General features: G+C 45.9%; 1 protein-coding gene and 1 long non-coding RNA gene across 2 annotated transcripts in view; both read left to right on the top strand.

Moving 5' to 3' along the window:
* Positions 1–19529, top strand: part of DEGS2 (delta 4-desaturase, sphingolipid 2) — a 30163-nt gene extending 10634 nt beyond the window's left edge. The window contains exons 2-3 of the mRNA XM_048483348.1: positions 11057–11799; positions 18352–19529. Of these exons, the coding sequence (XP_048339305.1) occupies positions 11057–11799; positions 18352–18549 (941 nt within the window). The 3' untranslated portion in view covers positions 18550–19529. The remainder of the gene's footprint in view (positions 1–11056; positions 11800–18351) is intronic.
* A 252-nt stretch (positions 19530–19781) lies between these two features.
* Positions 19782–20186, top strand: LOC125425760. The gene is made up of 2 exons (XR_007243441.1): positions 19782–19950; positions 20119–20186. It is a non-coding gene; the product is annotated as an uncharacterized LOC125425760 (long non-coding RNA).
* Positions 20187–20215: the final 29 nt, after the last annotated feature.

Genomic DNA, 20215 nt, shown 5'->3' with positions numbered 1-20215 from the left:
GGAGCAGGTTTTTCTCCTGTCTCCATTTCCCGGCCTTTCAAGTCTTTCAGAGCAGGTTAGGGTTGATCTTTTGAATTTTTACTAGGTGCCTTTTGCCTCAGAGTGGACGCCTGCTCATCTCGTTTCATGTAAGAATGCAGTTTTTGACTCCCTTTGTTGTGTTGCCTCATCCATCCCCCAGTATACATGCAGCGGTTTGGCAATAAGGTGCCTCTCCAACTGAAGCACGAGGGGAGAGGTGATGTCTGTTTTATGGTGGTCTCCGTCATTCAAGGAAGCTGGCTGTGCCTCAAGGCAGTATCTCCCTTCAGGCTAGACCTGTTGTACTGCAGGATATGTTGGTTTGTAGCTCATGATTTGGACACTTAAATACTTATCTGAATCTTTTTTTTTCAAAGGCGAAAGGTAAAAAGTATTATGCAGACCTCAATTGGTTGAGCTCTTAGTGTGGTGTAATGTTAAGACTATAGGGCTAGGGTTGAAGAGACCTGGGTTCACAGCCCCACACTACCATGTAGCTTGCTGAGAACTGTATCAAGCCAGACACACTAAGGTTGGTTCCAGGTTTTGAGGCCCTGGGCAAAGAGTTCCCAGGGGTCCCTACCCTCTTTTGCCCACCTCTAGGCCCCCCACCTGCCTTCCTGAGTGTCCTTCTGCTAATAAATCCCTCCCACATCCTGTTTCTCCAATGGAATTGGGCAGCATCACTGTCCAAAGCACCATCACTGTGCACCACCGGGATGTCCTTCCTAACCTTCAAGTGGGGGCTGGAGATCTCCCCAAATTACAACTGGTCTTGAGGCAACAGAGATCAATTCCTGTGGACAAAATGGCTGCTTTGGGGGATGGACTTTGTAATATTATATCCTGCTGTGATTCCCTAAACTCTTCCCTTCGTAGGCTCCACCCCAAAAATCTCCAAGAGTTTCCCAACCCTGAGTTGGCAGCCATGTTCCCAGTCCCAATGATGTTGAGTGGTGGAGCACCAAGGCAGAGATGAGTGGGAGGGCACACAGGCTGGTTGCAGGGTTGGCATATGGGCAGGAGGTCACATGGGCAAGAGTTCAGTGATAGTGGGCTGTGCCAGAAGTCCTGGCAGCTGCCTCACCTCAGAGTATTCTGATCCTGAGTCACACCTTCTGTAATCAAGTCATACATTATAAAGGGCTGTGGGTCCTGTTGATCAGATGTACAGAATTCCATTCTCACACTCAGGTCACGGGGTGATCTTGGGCCCAGTTTGAAGGGGTGCCGTAGCAGATAAGGAAGAGGGGACTTAACCCCCTGCTGCTTTTCTGAGCCAAAATGGTCCTCAGCAGAGATTTACATGTTGCCCATCAGTACATGTAAGTTTCCCCAACTTGGGTTTCCTAGAGTCTAGTCTGATACTCAAATTGCTACACCTGAATGGTTCACTGGAAAAACATCAGATGTAAGCCACCTTGGTGCAGTGGTTAGAGTGGTGTCCTGGAATGTGACAGAACCAGTTGTTGAGCACCACTCTGCCATGAAAACTTGCTGAGTAACACGACTGGTTCCAGATTTTGTGGAATACCCAGGGCCTGCCCTTCCCTTCATGCCCACTCACCCATCTGTCTCACTATGTGCCTGTGCATCCTTCCCTTGCCTCATTTGCAGAGGCGTATCTAGGGGAAATGTAGCCCACGTATGAGTGGCCACCGTCCCCCATCACGACCAAACAACTTTTTTTGCACCAGGACATGTTCTGCTACTGCAGATTTTTCAGGACGGTTAAGCCGACTGTGTTTCGTGCTCCTTAATACGAGTCTGAATGCTGCATTTTGTGGTGCCTATGTAGATCCTGCAGCTGTGGAAAGGTCTGCATGGGAACCACAAAACACAGCATTCAGACTTGTGTTAAGGACACACCTCTGAAGATGCCAGCCACAGATGCAGGTGAAACATTAGGAACAAGATCTACCAGACCACAGCCACACAGCCCGGGAAACCCACCACAACCAGTTGAATCTGGCCGTGAAAGCCTTCGACAATACGATTTAGAAATACTTTCTCAGAACACTATAGTGTATTGAGGTGATGCACCTTTCCTGTTTGCATCTTTCTCCGAATAAATAATATAGTGTTGAGTATTTATAATTTTAACAGGGGGGTGAATGTGGTTCTTTTGGCTTGGTTTTTCAGGGGAAGAGCAGTTCTTTGAAATGACTTGGTGCTGAAACTGCATAGGAGTAAGGTCTCTGCCAACCTGTGTATAGGGAAAGGAGCTAAAGAAAATAAAAGAATATGCTAACCACTCTGCCATGAGAACTTGCTGAGTAACAAGACTGGTTCCAGATTTCGTGGAACCCCCAGGGCTGAAAATGTAACTGAAAATGTAACATTTCCAGGATGGAAATGAGTTTTGAAAACTGAGCCATGATCCTAAAGGGGGAATTGGTAAGGGTAGGATCAAAGGTTTCATTGTTGCAACCATTCATGGAGGGAGTTTGACTCTCAAAAATGTATACCCTGGAAATCTTATTTGCCTGTCCGGTGTTATTGGACTCAAATCTAGCTCTTCTGCTGCAGACGAACACGGCCATTTAGTCCTGTGGGAGACAGAAAATTGCCCCCACACCCCTCCTCCTTTCCCCCAAGTCCATACACTGACTTCAAAAAAATGTTGCTTAGTTGTGGTGGGGAAGGGCAGCTGCCCATACCGGGCGGGGGGGAAGGGGGCAGAAAACTCAGATTTTGCACCAGGCTACATTTCCCCTAAGTACGTTTCTGCAGACCAACACTGCTTCTCACTTGAAACAATCTTCAGTGGTTTTATCATGGCCTCAGAAGTTTTCTCTTCACACAAATTGGGTTATTCAAAGCCCGTTTCCAAGTGTAGGATGACTGTTGTAGGATTTCTGTTGCCTTTCCCCTTTTAGCAAGCTAAAGTTCATCCCTCTTGTGAAGGGATCCCCCAATTTTGCTGGGAGAGTTTAGGCAAGGGAAGAGAACTCTGGTTTTAGCTGGAGGAGTGGCAGCCGTGGGCTAGCAAATTCACTTTTGGCAACCACAGGGCCCTTTTGCTAGACTTAACTAGCCAAGACAGGGAGGCAGACTGTAAACACCACCTGTCCATGGGTCCCATGATGGAACAGACCATTCGTGTGCTGAAATGCCCCTCCTATTTTATCTCCAAGAAGTACCAGGCTGTGAAATTTAATTTCCCTCCTGATCTTAATTTAATTTCCCTTCGATCTTCTGGGTGCCACTGATATTCCAAGGAGTATCTTCGGCAGCCACCCCTTCTCCCAATTCAGGGAAACTGGGCAGGAAAAGTACCAGGAGACAGGTGATTGAATTAAGAGGCTTTTATTCTGATCAGAGAGGATTCAGTCCATAAAAAAGAAGAGCTGGTGAACAAAGCAAGCTAGCTTTTTTATAATCCAAACAGGACTCCACCTTATGTTTTCTGTGCATAATAAAAACAATCAATTGTCCATTTTCTGACCGAATATATGCTTCTGTGTAATTCTCTAATTAGCTACCCAAACTCTTCCTTCCCCCTCCCATCTTTCTATAACATGTCATCTAAGAGTGCAGCTAAGTTCCAATCAGTTCCTTGAAGTTTGAAAGCTCATACAAGGTTCTGGGCAAAATCCCAAATTACATCACTAGCTAGATTTCTAATACTGCAGGAAACTTATCAATTTCCTATATTGCAAATGATACGATTCTTGTGTGTGGGCTCATAATCAATTTCTACTGCACTATTCACTCATATATATGTTTGTATGTGAATAAAATACGTATTAAGAACATAAGAACATAAGAACTGGCCTGCTGGATCAGACCAGAGTCCACCTAGTCCAGCATTCTGCTACTCGCAGTGGCCCACCAGGTGCCTTTGGGAGCTCATGTGCAGGATGTGAAAGCAATGGCCTTCTGCTGCTGCTGCTCCTGAGCACCTGGTCTGCTAAGGCATTTGCAATCTGAGATCAAAGAGGATCAAGGTTGGTAGCCATAAATCAACTTCTCCTCCAAACCTTCATTTCATTCCTATAGGGGCAGGCCTGCAGGTTCCCTCTAGTTAACTCATTACCTCAGACCTCATTAAAAGTAACAACTTGCATCTGTTCATTCTGAACTTGTTCTCTTGTAAAAAAAAAACCATCTATTGGACAGAAAACAGCACTATTCAGCACTGGCTTCTAGGCTGTCTAATAAGCTAAAAATCTATCCTGTGCTAGGATTCCCTGACCTCTCTTGAGACTAGGGAAACTTCGGTCAAGAAGCAAAGGCTTCTGGTAGTGTCTCGTATTCTTGAATTGTGTTGCTTGTCCCGGTCACTACACCACTAGAGGGAACCCAGAGCAAGACATCTCAGGTTCCCATTCAGGTTGCTGAATTTCAGTCCTGGCTTGATAGTGACACTTAAATGTGATGCTGGCCGGACAGCAAAAGGACTGTTGTCCATACCCACCATCTTGTTTAAAACCTGGGGCTTTCAGACGGCAAAGGCATTTCTGGTGTGATTTTGCAGAGACTTGGGCTTAGTTTGCACACCCAGGGATAATTTGTAGTCCTTGTGGAGATTGTGCTAGAGTGCAAACCGAATGCTAAAGTAATTTTTGCCAGTTGCGGTTCAGTGTTTAAATGTTACCCTCAGCCTGGGAAAGCTCTTTTGCCTTGTTTGGTTCTTGTTTCAATTAGACTTCAACTGGGCTTCTATTTGTACAGCATTAGCACACTGTGTGGTCTATAGATCTCTAGTGTCATAGCATTGCACATGTAGCCAATGAGGACCCAGGTTAAATGTGACATGTGGTAGATTTATACACTGGGTCTCTGTAGGCATTGGGTAAAACTTCTCGTGCTAAAAAAAAAAATCCATGTTCTGTCGATCAGACGAATACAGGGAATTCTGAGCTTGGAACTCAGTTTCCAGGAATGCATTTGCCTGATTTGAATCACAACCTTGACTGTCTTCCTATTGGAGGAGTATGGGGTGGGGGGAGAGGCGTCCGGGAACAACACTTGCTCTGGTTGCCCCCACGCCCCCTTTGTGCTCAGGGGTGGGGCTTGTACAGGCACCGCTGCACCCGTCCAAGCCCCCCCACCCTCCTGCCGCCGTGCGTCCGGCCTCTCCCATAGCACGCGAGACCTCTCCCACACCGGCATCTCCCAGGGGATCGCGCCGGTGCACCAGAATTGCCGATTTTGGTGCGGGGCAGTTAGCCACTGCTGCCAATAAGCAGCCTAGCCTATGTACAGAACAGCATGGGCATGACCAGAGGCAGGAACCTGCTCTTCTTCTTTTTCCTTCTTTGTTGAGGGTGGGTGGATATATAGGTATTCACACACACACATCCAGCATGGAGCCCAGGACAGGTGACCTGCTTGCCCATTGTTGAGACCCCCTCTTGGAGTGCCCAGTGCAATGGCTTGCATCTTGAGGGCAAATTGTCAGCCCTGGCCCCCACCCGGTGGAATGAACTCCCAGCTGAGATCAGGGCCCTGAGGAACAGGGGCGTAACGAGGCAAACTGTAGCCCTGGGCAAAACCTGAGTTGGATGCCCCCTCCCCCCACGGGCGGCCACTCCACCACAACCAAATTCTTTTTGCACCAGGACATTGGTGCGTGCAGGGGGTGCATTTTTAGACATATCAGCACCAAAATTTCAGTGTATCATCAGGAGACTGTCCTTCTGCTACCCCCAAGTTTGGTGAGGTTTGGTTCAAGGAGTCCAAAGTTATGGACTCCCAAAGGGGGTGCCCCATCCCCCATTGTTTCCAATGGGAGCTAATCCCCAAATTGCGTATCCCATGTAGCCCTTTGTGTGGAGTTAGGTCAAAACTCCTTGAAAACAGCCGCTTGGCTGAGGGCTTTTAGATTCTGGCTGCAAATTCATTTTCTCTTGGACTGTAATTCCCTGGTCCACCGTCTGCTCTCTGACACCCATTCCAACCCCTGGTTTTCCATAATTGAAGAAAAAATGACCTCTATTGGACTGTCAGTGGATTCACTTTGCCCTTTGTCCTATTCAGAAGCTTATAGAAAATTAAAAGGTCAACTATTGGGTAGAGAGTTCTCTACCCTAATCACCGCAGCCAAGAAAACATGCTCCCCCCTGTATTTCTCTCTCTCATTTGAACGGGGCCACTTGGCCACTCTTCCAACTCTATGGCTCATTCCGCACATGCAGAATAATGCACTTTCAAACTGCTTTCAGTGCTCTTTGAAGCTGTGCAGAATAGCAAAATCCACTTGCAAACAATTGTGAAAGTGGTTTGAAAACTCATTATTTTGCGTGTGCGGAAGGGACTCATCAGATAGCCATCTTGAGACCTCCAGGGGATTGGCAGTATATAAATGCAATAAATAAATAAATTAAAATGTACCAGGGACAACTTGTTACCAAAGCATCTGCTGTAGGGGAATTGCCGATTTTGGTGCAGGGCAGTTAGCCACTGCTGCTAATAAGCAGCGTAGCCTATGTACAGAACAGCATGGGCATGACCAGAGGCAGGAACCTGCTCTTCTTCTTTTTCCTTCTTTGTTGAGGGTGGGTGGATATATAGGTATTCACACACACACATCCAGCATGGAGCCCAGGACCGGTGACCTGCTTGCCCATTGTTGAGACCCCCTCTTGGAGTGCCCAGTGCAATGGCTTGCATCTTGAGGGCAAATTGTCAGCCCTGGCCCCCACCCGGTGGAATGAGCTCCCAGCTGAGATCAGGGCCCTGAGGGATATTCGCAGTGGTGGGATCCAAAAATTTTAGTAACAGGTTCCCATGGTGGTGGGATTCAAACTGTGGTGTAGCGCCAATGTGGCTGGGCGGGGCACGACGGGGGCGGGGGCGGGCATTCTGGGGGCGGGGCATTACTGGGCGGGGCTGGGGCAAGGATGCAGCCCCTGCGCCGGTCCTTGGGCAGGAAACAAGTGCGCAGGCGCAGGCTGCCACGCATGCCGGTGCACCTCCTGCCAGACTGCTTCAAGTTCTGTGTGCTACTGCTGAGAGGAGGGGCATAACTAAGGCAAAAATCACCAATTAGTAACCCCCTCTCGGCACACACAAATCATTAGTAACCTACTCTCGGGAACCTGTGAGAACCTGCTGGATCCCACCTCTGGATATTGGTGAGTTCTACAGGGCCTGTAAGACCGAGCTCTTCCACCAGGCTTTTATATCTTGCCAGCCGGTCTGATCGGAACATCGCGCCCTCCCTTGGGTGCCTATTATTATGGGGGTTTTATTGCCATCTTTTATTGTTTTGGTGTTTGCTGCTATAGTTTTAATCAATGTGGTTGGTGTATTGTTTTAATTGTTTTATATGATGTTTGCCACCCTAAGCCCTATTAGGAAGGGTGGGATATAAATCGAAAAATAAAAAGATTTGTTCCTTTTGGATGTGGACTTGATAGAGTGGTTAGCTCACTACAAAAAGTACTTGTACAAGAACAAGAGTCCACTAGCGCCTTAAAGACTAAGGCTCCTTCCGCACATGCAGAATAATGCACTTTCAAACTGCTTTCAGTGCTCTTTGAAGCTGTGCGGAATAGCAAAATCCACTTGTAAACAGTTGTGAAAGTGGTTTGAAAACGCATTATTTTGCGTGTGCGGAAGGGGCCCATCAGAATTTCTAGCAGGGTATGAGCTTTTGTGAATCTCAGCTTACTTCTTCAAGATACAAAGAAGTAGTTTTTCCTTCATCCAGTCTTGGTTTAACACAGTAGCTATTGATAACACATGGAGGGAGAAAGATAGAGGTTGTTTCCGCATGGGCAAATAACGGCGCCCTAGGGATGGTGAAAACATCGTCCCTGGGGTGCTGTTCGCACAGGAGGCGTTGCTGCATGCCAGCCCCTGCCGGCCCCGAGTGGCACAAAGGTGCTGCTTTCAAACCTCGTTCGTTGAGTGAGATTTTTGAAAAGCGGCGTCTTCCCGCTGGCGCGGTGCAAACAGCACTGGCAGGAAGATGCTGCTTTTCCCGTCCCCTCCACTGACCTTCCCATCCAGCACTGCTCTGGAGGGCCAAACCAGAGGCAGCTCTGTGTGGAGCTGCCTCTCCCATTCAGCAGATCTTTGGGGCTGCTTGCACGCTACTGTGCGAGCAGTCCCCGAGCCTCCACTGGCATAATTTATACTGGTGGAGGTGCGTTTCTGCCACTGTGTGGAAACAGCCGTAGAGAAAACTGGTCACAGCTGAAATTATTGCTTCTGGATGTGTATCCCTTTAGACCAGAGGTGTCCAACTCTTCAGATGTTCATGGATTACAGTTTCCAATTGGCCATGCCTGCAGGGACTGATGGCAATTGTAGTTCATGAACATCTGAAGCGCCAGAGTTGGACACCCCTGCTTTAGACATTGTGGCTAGTAGACATGGATCGACCTCTCTGCCATTTAATTTCACTGCCCCCCTTTTCAATGCTTGGAACTTTTATATAACCCTTCAGTGCATGAAAAAGGTTCTGTTTCAGAGTTGTCACAACTAGGGAAGGTGGGGTGGGGGAAATTATCAGTGTTTTTTGGATTTGTGTTTAATAGACCCAGACATTTCAAAAAAACCTGAAAGAAGCCCTCCATAGTGACTTTTTCAGTTTTTCCTGACTTTTTTGGGATTATTGAAGACATCTATTTTGCACCTTTGTCTTCCCAGTACATTTTGACAGTAGTAGAGTTAGTTTATTTCCTTTCACACGTGCCTCCAATAATGAGGCTTTTCAAGGGAAAGTGCTGTTGTCAGCAGAGGTGTAGCTCCAAGGGGACTGTGGGGGTGCACAATGCACCGGGCGTGTGCCCCTGTGGGGGTGTGGCAAGGGCGTTCTGGGGTGTGATGGGGCATTCTGGGGCGTGGCGGGGGCGTGGCATGGCAGGGGCGGAGGATGCACCAGTTCACCTGGCGCTTTCCCCCCTTGTTACGCCTCTGGTTGTCAGTGGATTAGTTGGTGGCATCATAACCCCCCCTTTTACTGTTAAACCCCCCCCTAAAATATCGATTTATAGCCGGAGCACCGTAAAAATAGGCTGAGCAGGTTATCTGAATCCCCAGCTTTCATTTAGAAAGTTAGTCTCTGTCCGTTTCCCTCATAGAGATATGCCTTTTTTCCTATATCTCTGTAGGAAGAGGCCAAAGAGTTTCTTTTTTGCTTTAAAAAAAAGAAATCTGGGAATCTAGAGACCCTGCTTAAATGATTATTACAATGCTATATTGATATACCTATTTCAGGGTTTTAAAAGAAGCGGTGAACCACTCGTCTTCAGAGTAGGGAGAGAAGGAGATGGTCTGAAAATGAAGAAATTCTAATAACTGGGAAGAAGGCTGGAGGAAGGCGGGAGCAGGCAAGGCAACGAAACATTACGCACAAGGAAAAAACTACTCAAAATCAGCTTCCAGAACAAGGCTGGTGTAAAATCAGTTTCAAAAGAACCAGAACCGCACCCCTTTCCCCCCAGGAATGACAGCAAAAGCAGAAACGTGCAGAAATCGGGGGGTAAACTGAAGCATTATGAGGTCAAAAGTGGTGGTGGGGAAAGTCTGCATGAAAATGCCCCCAGTCTTGCACTAGAGGGGTAAATCAATATTTTATCACAAGTGAACTAGCAGCATGTTTGGATATCAACTTCAGTTTTAAAATCAAACCTTGAACTCTTCAATAGTGTTGTGTGTGTGTTATGTGCCATCATGTTGCTTCTAATTACAGCAACCCTATGAATCAGTGCGCTCCAAAATGCTCTACTGATAACAATCTTTGTTTTGTTGAAGACTTTCATGGCTGCAATCACTAGGATGTTGTGGGTTTTTCCGTGATCTATGGCTGTGTTCCATGGCCGCGTTCCAGTGGTATTATCTGCAGGCGTTTCGATTTCATCTGTGGCTGCAGGTGAAATGCCAGGAGAAAATACCACTGGAACGCGGCCATAAAACCCAGAAAACCCACAGCATCCTAGTGATAACAATCTTGCTCAAGTCTTGCAAACGAGGGCTGTGACTTTTTAACAGCATGTGACAGACTTCCCTCTGTGATACACTTCTAAAGATGCCAGCCACAGATCCAGGCAAAACATTAGGAGCAAGATCCACCAGACTACGTCCACACAGCCCAGAAAACCCACCACAACCATATTTTGGTGTTGTTTTGAACTCCCCCCAATTTTCAATTTTTTTGTGGGAAAACCCCTTTTTTCTGCCCTTTGAGGAGCTTTATCTTTTTAACCCCCATAGTAAACAATGATTGTAAAGTGTTGTAGTGTGAAAGATGTTGTAAAGTAGAGAAGTGTTTGGAGACCAATATGAGACCGCTGGCCAGTAGTAACTGCAAATTTCTGGTGATCTGGACCCCACAGCAGACCTTCAAGGATATTGTGTTTGCTTATCTGATTCAAGTACAATGACAGTGTTTTGCAGCTACCTCTGTGATGACAGAATTAATGAATATAGTTTCCAGGTTGGGCTTGAATTCTTTTGTGAAAAGCAAACAGGTAGGGAGAGGCAGTTGCTCAGTGATACAGCGGATGTTTGATATGAAACAACTCCCGATTCAATCATCACCATCTCCGCGAAACTGTGGCATGAAACATTTAAGACTCCAGAGTAGGTGATACTGACCAATAATCTGATTCAATACGAGGCCGCTTTATGTGTTCTCATGCTCAAATGAACAAACCTTCTGGAGTATCAAGTTTGGTTATTCACCTCAGGTTGTGTGTATTGTCCAAGTGCTTAGGCAATTCAATTGCTGCCACTTTGCAAATCATAGAGGTCAAATAGTCTTTGAGGGAATTGCTTGCAGCAAGTACTTTACCTCAGGGAAACTTCTCTGCTTCTGACACTTTATGTGGAATCTTATAGTAATTGAATTATCACAGGTGTCAAACTTGTGCCCCTCCAGATGTTATGGACTACAGTTCCCATCATCCCCTGCCAGCATCATGCTGGCAGGGGATGATGGGAACTATAGTCCATAACATCTAGAGGGTGGCGAATTTGACACCTATGAATTAGATGGTCTTATAGCTCACAACTGTATAATTGGATCAACATGTTTTTATAACTGAATTTTAACCTGTTTTTGGTCTTCTTTCCCCAGCAAAGTATCCATCCATCAAGTCTCTGATGGTACCAGATCCCAATTTCAAATGGATTGTGAGTGGAATGGTACTCACACAACTCCTAGCTTGTTACCTTGTGAAAGATTTGCCCTGGAAATGGATTTTCTTCTGGGCATACGTTTTCGGGGGCTGCATTAACCACTCCATGACACTGGCAATTCACGACATCTCACACAATGTCCCCTTTGGCAATAAGTGGCCAAAATGGAACCGATGGTTTGCAGTCTTTGCCAACTTGCCCATTGGAGTTCCCTACTCGGCTTCCTTCAAGAAGTACCACATCGACCACCATCGATACCTTGGAGGGCACATTCTGGACACAGACATTCCCACTGACTTTGAGGGCTGGTTTTTTTGTACCCCGTTTCGAAAACTCATCTGGGTCATCCTGCAGCCCATTTTTTATGCCTTCCGACCTGTTTGCACATACCCAAGGGCCGTGACTCCAATGGAAATATATAACGCTTTGGTGCAGTTTTTGGCCGACTTCATCATCTACCAGCTATGGGGTTTGAAGCCTCTGGTTTATTTGGTCGCAGGGACGATACTCTGTACAGGCCTGCATCCGATATCTGGACACTTCATCGCGGAGCATTACATGTTCCTGAAAGGGTATGAAACATATTCATACTACGGATCTCTCAACTGGTTCACCTTTAATGTCGGCTATCATATGGAACACCATGATTTCCCAAGCATTCCAGGGCACAAATTGCCAATGGTAAGCCTAAGAATTTGATCCTCACCACTTCTGTAAGACCCGTGGTATGTTTCTCATTGGAGAACAGTTTCCTAAATGTTAATATCCCCTATTCTTGAAGGTAGCAGGCAGAGAGAACAGAATCAAAACTGATTTAAACTAGGGCTCATTCCGCACATGCAGAATAATGCACTTTCAAACTGCTTTCAGTGCTCTTTGAAGCTGTGCGGAATGGCAAAATCCACTTGCAAACAGTTGTGAAAGTGGTTTGAAAACGCATTATTTTGCGTGTGCGGAAGGGGCCTATGTAGTTACGAACAGATGCTATCCATTCACCAGGCGGCTCATCCTCATCTACTGAAAGGGACCTGCCTACAATTTCCATGTGTGCAACAGGGCAGGGAGGGATTTTCTTTGTTGTGGCCGTTCAACAGGATCCATGTTTTGGAGGGAATTTTAGACTGTAGCAGGAGTGGAGGGGGAAGAAGAGAAGAAGAGAAGACAAGGTTTATATCCCCCCTTTCTCTCCTGTAAGGAAATTCAAAGGAGCTTACAATCTCCTTTCCCTTCCCCCCTCCATAACAAACACCTGGTGAGGTGGGTGGGGCTGAGAGAGTTCCAAAGAACTGTGACTAGCCCAAGGTCACCCAGCTGGCCTGTGTTGAAGTGCACAAGCTAATCTGGTTCTCCAGATAAGCCTCCACAGCTCAGGTGGCAGGCCTGGTTCTCCGATTAGTGTGCACCTGCTCTTAACCACTGCCTCACGCTGGAAGTGAGGAAGTTGCCCTCTGTGGACAGAACTCTTTTCCATCTGAGGGAATTTTAGGCAGGATCCAAGCCAATCATTCTTTTCAGACCTGTATGAAGGATGTTTTCATATATAAAAGAGGAAGGGGAATCAATATTATGCCGTGGCCATCAAACACAATCGTCTAACCAAAAAAGAGTCTCCTTAAATAATTCTTGGGCCAGGATTTACATGAAACTGGCTCTCTGATTGGTATGCAGAAAAATTTAAGTGTTGGCTTGGTGTTCCTGCAGTCCACAGAAGGGGAGCTGATGCCAGGGCAGCAGCCGCTGTTGAGTGAATTCATATTCAGGGTATGCTTTTTTTGAACATGCCATCTCAGTGCAGGTAGGAAAGAGAATAGCTCTACACTGGTTCATTTCATTTGTTATAGTGTGTTTTCACTGTAAGCTGCCTCAGGCAGGACTCTGAATGGTCAGCACAGACATTTCCTACATAAATGTTCTGCCAGCAAGTAACAGAATTGGTTGCACAGTCTTTCCCTTGACTTTGTCTAAAATTTGTTTAAAACTTCCTGCTTCTACAGTCAAAGGTGAGTGGTTTTCTACATGCTGTGTACCTGTATAGTTAAAGTGTATTTGGGTGAACAGATTTTATCTGTGTGATTTCCCTCCCACCCTGACTTCCATCCCAGGAGCTCAACTTAAAATACTGTACATGGTTCATTGCCCCACCTCCATTTTATCCTCACAAGAATCTTATGAAATAGGTTAGACTTCAGGACCTTGGCCGCCAACTGGGGATTTGAACACGTCTCGCAAGTATTAGGTCAGCGTTTTAGCCAATGAGGCCTGCTGGCTGCCTGTTCACATTGATTGACAACTCAGTGGCAAGAAGCAGATCCTGTGCTTGGATTTTAAGAAAGGTGTAGCTTTTATTTTGCTGCTTAAAAGGCGGTATGCTTCACAGTGTTTGCTTTTGTTGAGAAACCTTGTCACTTTGGACAGCGGGTTAATTCTTTTCCGGAACGAATAAGTCATACTCTAATGCAGGTCAGTGTTGAAGTGATGGAAAGGAAAATTCCTTCTGTTCAAATAATTCTGAAATGTCAGGGCTAGAAAGGATGGGAAATTGATTTATCCACCCTGGTTTCTAAAGGTGGTGTTTACTTAGAGCAGACCTGGGCATTATACGGCCCACGGGCCACATCCGGCCCGCCGGATGACCCTGACCGGCCCCCCTGCCTTGCTGGGGAGCGAGGTGCCTTTGAAAGCCCCGCAGAAGCCGGATGCCTTGGCTACCGGCTTCTGCGGGGCTTTCAAAAGCACCAGTCGATGAAAAAAGTAGGTCAAGGGACTTGAGTCTCCCCACTTGCTTGATTGTCACAGTGGACAACTATGCAGGTAGGTTAAGCCTGTGATTCTTTGTGCCAAATAGTGTTGTATGCAGAACTGTTGCCACTGATTCCAAGTTGATCTGTGCACTTGTCTGTCACTTATCAGCCCCTATTATGCAGAATTGAGTTCAGCCTTTTGGCCCGGCCCTCCACAATATTTTCTGTTTCTTATGTGGCCCCATGGAAAAAATAATTGCCCACCCCTGACTTAGAGGAACACAGATAAAGTCTGTTCTGCAACAGTTTTGTAGCATGGATGGAATTAAACGGACATGGTTGATTTCTTTGTTTTTTTCCTTGCTGCGCCAACTTTCTCCCCAATGGGGACCCAGAGCAGCTCTTATTTTCACAACAGTCCTGTGAGGTAGGTTAGAATGAAAGCATATGAGTGGATCAAGATCACCCAGCAAACTTCCATGGTAGAGTGGGGATTCAAAACTGTATCCTGCTAAGCTTCATTCCTGAAATATGTTGCTGTCCTTTCCTTGAAACACTTCCGTCTGATAAGGGACCTTCAGTAACTCCCAGGCATAAAGAAAGAGCTGTGAAATAGGGTGACTACAAGCCAGCACAACCTTCCACAGTGTTGAGGCAGATGAGATAAAAGGCCCAGGAGTGTGTCTTGGGAGAGCACAAATGCATTCAAATCCATCAAAGACTTGTAGCCCCCCAGATCACAGTTGAGGAGAAACTGTGTCAAGGAGGGAACAGGTGCAAAACCTGCCAGAAGAATTGGTTTTTACACCTTGTTTTCTCTACTGTCAATGTGGCTTACAATTCCCTTCCTCTCCCCACAACAGACACCTTGTGAGGTAGTTGGGGCTGAGAGCGTTCAGAGCGAACTGTGACCAGCAGGCTTCATGTGGAGGAGCCAGGAATAAAACTTGGCCATTGATCTTCACCACTATACAACATGGGGTCAGGTTTCCAGTCGGCCAGACCTGAGTTCAGCAATCAGGAAGGCAAGCCGTGGGCAGCACCTATTTTGGGTGGAGGGAGTGAGCCTGGCCAGTTGCAAGGAGAACGAAGAAGACTTCCTCCTCTGCTAGGGCTTATGGGAAACCTGTCCTTTGCTAAGCCACAACTTTTTACCAGGGACGGCTTCCAGCTGAACGAGGCTTGCTCATGTATAAGAAGTGGCTAAGTCTTGTGGTATAGTTAGTTTGCCTAGACTGCAGTGGTGGCGAACCTTTGGCACTCCAGATGTTATGGACTACAACTCCCACCAGCCCCTGCCAGCATGGCCAATTGGCCATGCTGGAAGGGGCTGATGGGAATTGTAGTCCATAACATCTGGAGTGCCAAAGGTTTGCCATCACGGGCCTAGAGGCTGCTACTTATTGACCGATACTAGTGACAGTATCATCCTTTGTTTCCTGTTTGTTTAAGGGTATTTGTTTTAAGTCTGTCATATCAGATAAAAAATAGTGTGGAGTCCAGGGAGCTGTGTTTTCTCTCTCTCTTTCCCCTTTCTTCCTCATCACCAAGCAACAGACAGCGAGCACAGCAACAGTGGCTTAGGTTTTAACTTCAGTTGATTTGAGCATTTTGGCCAGTTTAGTCAAACTCTGTAACAAAAGGAAAGGAGAATAATAATAATCATCACAATTTGAAAATCGAGCTTCAGCGTCTATGGCACAAACCAGCTGAGGTCGTTCCAGTGGTAATCGGCACGCTGGGCCGAAAACACTAGGGCAGCACTTGAAACATCTTCGAATTGACAAAATTGACATCTGTCAAATTCAGAAGGCAGCCCTGCTGGGATCCGCACGAATACTACGCCGATACATTACAACTTCCTAGGCCTCTGAGTGAGGCTCAAATTGTAATGAAAGGCCAATAACCAGCTAAAGATCTGGCAAATATGAAATCTACAATAATAATAATAATAAAAAGTCTGGTGTTTGAGGATCAGGCTTTTCCTAGAGAATGCAAATACGGTCTTAAAATTTGTGTTTGGATCACCTTTGGAAAGCCGTGTTCTTTTCAGTCTAGCCAGAACAGAAAGCTGACAAGAGCTAGGCAGCATGGCCTAGCAGGTAGCATGTTGGATTAGGGGGTCCCAGGTTCAAATCTTCACTTCAGGAACCAGGTCCAGATCTTCACTCCACCATGGAAATTTGCTCTGTGACATCGGGCCAGTAGCCCACTTTCAGCCAGACCTACTTCACAGGGTTGTTGTGAGTGAAGCAGTGTGGAGCAGCAGTGGCGTAGGAGGTTAAGAGCTCGTGTAACTAATCTGGAGGAACTGGGTTTGATTCCCAGCTCTGCCACCTGAGCTGTGGAGGCTTATCTGGGGAATTCAGATTAGCCTGTACACTCCCACACACGCCAGCTGGGTGACCTTGGGCTAGTCACAGCTTCTCAGAGCTCTCTCAGCCCCACCCACCTCACAGGGTGTTTGTTGTGAGGGGGGAAGGGCAAGGAGATTGTAAACCCCCTTGAGTCTCCTGCAGGAGAGAAAGGGGGGATATAAATCCAAACTCTTCTTCTTTTTCTTCTTCTTCTGAAAGTGGAGGAGGGGAACGCAATGCTGAAAACTACTTTGGGTCCTCCGTGGGGTGAAAATTAATGAATTAAAACATTTACATCCTGCTTTGCTTCTGTAGCTGCTGTTTCTCTCTTATGAATCATGTTTAAGCAATGTACCAAATTAAATCATGAATCACACGCACAGGGCAAAGGAGGTGAGAAGGTGAATGGAAAGGACGTAATGGATATAAATCACAGGTGGAAAGCGACCAGGTGGACATTAGGAAAATTGTGGTGGTGGGTTTTCCGGGCTGTGTGGCCGTGGTCTGGTAGATCTTGTTCCTAACGTTTCGCCTACAATTTGTGGCTGGGATCTTCAGAGGTGTATCACAGAGAGAAGTCTGTTACACGCTGATCTACCAGCCCACGGCCACACAGCCCGGAAAACCCACCACAACCAGTTGAATCCAGCCATGAAAGCCTTTGATAATACATTAGCAAAAATGTTTACAGTGAGAGCAGTCAACAGTGGGACAGGCTGCATAGGGAAGCTCCCCATCATTGGCAGTCTTCAGTCAGCAGCAGGACCAACACTTCTCAGGGATGTTCTAGGCTGATCCTGAATTGAGCAACGGGTTGGACTAGATGGCCTGTGTGGTCCCTTTCAACTCTATGACACCCAGGCCCCTTCCGCACATGCAGAATAATGCACTTTCAATCCACTTTCACAATTGTTTGCAAGTGGATTTTGCTATTCCGCACAGATGCAAAGTGCATTGAAAGTGGGTTGAAAGTGCATTATTCTGCATGTGCAGAAGGGGCTCCAGTGAGAGGAAAGTTATTATTTGGCAGTCAGATCCCATATCAGTTCACTGTTACAAAGCTGGTGTGTAGATCTATGCTTTCCCAAGAGCGATCCTCAAATGTAGCACATGACGAGAGAAAAGGGATTTGCTACCGATTCTCTTCCTGCTTTTGTGTAATAATTTTTTTTGCTACAAACAGAACCAAAACATCCAGCTGACTTTGTCACACAAAAAAAGGTATCTTCAGATTTGGTGTTTGAGGATGGGGTTGTAAAGTGACAGTGTGCTATTTTTTTTTAATGCCCCAGTCCAAAAGGCCACACAGACACCCAGCAGGGATCCAATACAGGAGGTTTCTTTTTAGGGGGTGGGGGACGGATGGACCATCCCATTCTGAACTCTGTATTCACTGCACTACACTTGAACAGAATGTATTCACAACAGTAGTGAAAAACAGGCAGTAGGTCCACAACCCATCAGCCGTGGATTACAAAATATCAGAACTGTGGGTTGGATTCACTGTTCTTGTTGGTGCAGGCGGCCCTCATAGGGTTCCTTCCACAGATGGAAAGTTTAGCCAAGATCCAACCCTGTGAACAAACAAGAGGCTCCTCCTGTACCACTTAACCTCACCTGTTCTACATAAACATTAAAAAGTACATACAGTTTCCCCCAGATTTGTTCTCCTTGTGGCAGAGTCCCCCTGTCCAGGATTTTCACATCATGAGTTGGCTCCAAGCCTGTACAAATTGAAGGAGTTCACAGAACATTTCCCTTCATTAATCCCTTCCTGAAGCAGCTCTCCCCTCCTCCGTTCTTTTAAAGTGGAGGTGATTGCATCCAATTCCCCTTCTTCCTGCAAGTCCCTGCCCCACTCATGTTGTATGCAGTATTTTGTTTTGGAAAACCTCTCTGATTTCATCAGCAGAATTTGGGGGGGGGGGGGCTCTGTATGTGCATGTGTGTGTGTGGGGCGGGGGGGAGACTGCTGGGAGAAAGGGAAACCCAGGAAGACCTGAGCTTTCTGTCCATGGAAGATGGGTGCCAGCCTAGTATCATTTTTATGCATAAGAGGTATGCAGTAACCTTAAAATAGACAGATCCCACAAATAAGAGAATGCTTGCCAAGGTGTTATCTTTCCTTTTTGCAGGTAAAGAAGATAGCTGCAGAATATTATGACGCGCTGCCTCAGCATCAGTCGTGGGTTCGAGTTCTGTGGGACTTCATTTTTGATAAGACCATTGGCCCTTACGCAAGGGTTAAGAGAATATACAAGCCAGCAAAGAGTCTTGAAAGACACGATGGCAAAGTTTCGTTTAAACATTTCGATGTGCCCCCAGCCTCTTAAGGCGGCAGCTGTATTTTATGAACGGAGCTTGCCGACAGCTGATGTAATGTTTCTGATTTCATGGGTTTTCGGTAATCCAAAATGTGAAGAAATGTTATAATGAAGCCGGTCAGAAGTACTTTTTCAAGCTAATATTGTCTTTTTAAAAAGATACGTGTAGGTGGAATAGATTTTGTCTTCACCTTATAGAGCAGGAAAGAATGTGATCAAAAGGATGTAATGCTTTCCCGTTAAGAATTGGGGGCCTTTTAGTTCAGAGGAAAAATTACAGAGGAGGAAGAAGACTAGAAGTCTACCTTTATGAATAGTGCAGGGAGATCGAATAGAATTTTCTCTCTGAAAACAGAAATGTTGTCGCCCAATGACGTTTATGAAGTAGATTCTGTGCTGTCAACTTGCACTAGCGCAACAAATAACCATGTGGCATTCCTTACAATAAGATGTATTGAGTAAGCAATTAGCCACAACAGGATTACCCACATCTATGAAAGTCCTGTCCGGTGGTGCTGTGATAGTTACTTTGTTGTACAGTTCAGCACATGTTTTAAAACATGCACTTAATTTTTCTTTAGTAGGTGTATTATGAGTGAATCTCGAGTTCTTATTTGAAATTGTAAAACAGGTTTGTATTGGTCAGAAAAGAACAGGGTTAGGCTAACCCTGTAAACCAATGAAGAGTCTTTTTAATTTTTTTAAAATTTAAATTAATTTTAAAATTTTGAGGAAGGAGAGGCAGTTGAGAATGCAGCAGTATTTGCCACCTAGGACTGAAGAGAACCAAATAATGAAGTTTAGGATGTTAGTCAAGGAAGGGGTCTTTTAAAACGTTAAATCGTAGGGAACAGAAGTGGTTAAAAACAGACATAAGAACATAAGAACAAGCCAGCTGGATCAGACCAGAGACCATCTAGTCTAGCACTCTGCTACTTGCAGTGGCCCACCAGGTGCCTTTGGGAGCTCATGTGCAGGATGTGAAAGCAATGGCCTTCTGCTGCTCCTGAGCACCTGGTCTGCTAAGGCATTTGCAATCTCAGATCAAGGAGGATCAAGCCATAGATCGACTTCTCCTCCATAAATCTGTCCAAGCCCTTTTTAAAGCTTTTCAGGATAGTGGCCATCACCACCTCCTGTGGCAGCATATTCCAAACACCAATCACACGTTACGTGAAGAAGTGTTTCCTTTTATTAGTCCTAATTCTTCCCCCCAGCATTTTCAATGAATGCCCCCTGGTTCTAGTATTGTGAGAAAGAGAGAAAAATGTCTCTCTGTCAACATTTTCTATCCCATGCATAATTTTGTAGACTTCAATCATATCCCCCCCTCAGACGTCTCCTCTCCAAACAGATGACCTTTCTGTGTAAAGCAGACTTTATGTGTAAAGAAGCTCAACAGATTAATAGGTTTATTATATTGTATGAAGTTTTATGCTGGACGCTGCTGTAAATTTGTTTCATTCGCTGTTTTAACTGGGTTTTAATGTGATGGTTTGGTTTTATGATGTTCACCGCCCAGAGCCCTTCGGGGGAGGGGCGGTATATAAAATTGATTATAAATAAATAAATAAATAGTAATAGGAGTTTTGGTCTTCAAATATTTTTGTATTTTTGGTCTTCAAATAAACAGCTTTTGAACAAAATCATTTAAGAGGATATTCTAATGGTCTCA

Source organism: Sphaerodactylus townsendi, linkage group LG02 (assembly GCF_021028975.2).
Source record: "Sphaerodactylus townsendi isolate TG3544 linkage group LG02, MPM_Stown_v2.3, whole genome shotgun sequence".
Classification (NCBI taxonomy): Eukaryota; Metazoa; Chordata; class Lepidosauria; order Squamata; family Sphaerodactylidae; genus Sphaerodactylus; species Sphaerodactylus townsendi.
This window is presented reverse-complemented; position numbering and strand designations above follow the sequence as displayed.